At 71.2% G+C, this 1,146-nt stretch overlaps 1 protein-coding gene across 1 annotated transcript; it reads left to right on the plus strand.

Annotated features, from left to right (window-relative positions):
- Positions 1-656: 656 nt before the first annotated feature.
- CHLNCDRAFT_17888 (hypothetical protein) lies at positions 657-938 on the plus strand (the record flags this gene model as incomplete). Its single annotated transcript, XM_005849056.1, has 1 exon — positions 657-938. A coding segment is annotated over one exon (282 nt), but the record flags the coding sequence as incomplete, so codon positions are not given.
- Between the last annotated feature and the right edge of the window lie 208 nt (positions 939-1,146).

A 1,146-nucleotide genomic window follows, 5' to 3' on the forward strand; every position in this document is an offset into this window, starting at 1 on the left:
AGCGCCGCCGCCTGCGCCTCGGCTTTCTTTCTTCACCCGCTCTGTGCCAGCAGCTTGAGGAGTGGCTGGCTCAGCAGGCCCCTCCTACCGACCCCCACGCCCTCCTGGTGTGGTGGCCCGCCTTCAAGCGCCGCCTGTATGCCGTTTGTGTTGCTCTGCACCGCGCCAGCCGGGAGGCTGGTGCGGCGGTGGTGGCAGCCAGGGCAGCGCTGGACAGCCTGGCTGCCCGCTGGCGGGCGGGCGACGACGGCGCGCTGCCCGACCTTGTGGCAGCACACAGCACTTGGCGGCGAGCAGCCCACGCCGAGGGCGCAGCTGAGGCTGCGCAGGCGCGGCGCCACAGCTGGCTGCACTGCCGCGAGCGGGCCAGCCCTGCCCTGTCGCGCAAGCTGCGCCTATCGCGGCAGGCCACCAGCGTCCCGGCGCTGCGCGGTGCCGGCGGCGCCCTACACACCGGCCCCGCAGCGGCTCAGCGGGCAGCGGAGTTTTCTGCGGGGGTGGCAGCACAGCCCGCCACGACAGCGGCCGCGCAGGAGGAGGTGCTGGCCTCCCTGCGGGGTGGCCGGCGCCTCGCGCCAGAGCAGGCAGCAGGCCTGGGGAGCAGCACCGTCACTGAGCAGGAGGTGTGCCGCGCACTGAGGCGCGGCCAGCCTGGCAAGGCGCCGGGGCTGGATGGCATCCCGCCCGACCTGTACCGCCGCTTCCGTGCCCCCTTTGCTCCCATTCTTGCCGGCCTCTTTTCTGCCGTCGCCTCCACCGGCGCCCTGCCCCCGCGCTTTCATGAGGGCCTCATCACCTTCCTCTTCAAGGCGGGCGACCGCTCTGACCCTGCCCATTACCGTCCCATCACCCTGCTGGGCGCTGAGTACCGCATCTACGCCCTGATCCTTGCCCGCCGCCTGGGCCCCTGCCTGCCCCACATCATCGATCCTGAGCAGGCGGCCTTTGTGCCTGGCCGCCAGATCGGCGACAACATTATGGCTCTCCAGCTCCTCCCCCACCTCCTTCGCCGCCTGGGCCGCTCTGCCCTTGCTGTGTTTTGTGACTTCCGCAAGGCTTATGACACCATTGACCGCGGCTTTCTCCTCCGCGCCATGTCTCAGCTGGGCGTGGGGGAGGGCTTCCTCTCTCTGGTCCGGCCCCTCC

Source organism: Chlorella variabilis (assembly GCF_000147415.1).
Source record: "Chlorella variabilis unplaced genomic scaffold CHLNCscaffold_6, whole genome shotgun sequence".
Taxonomy (NCBI): Eukaryota; Viridiplantae; Chlorophyta; class Trebouxiophyceae; order Chlorellales; family Chlorellaceae; genus Chlorella; species Chlorella variabilis.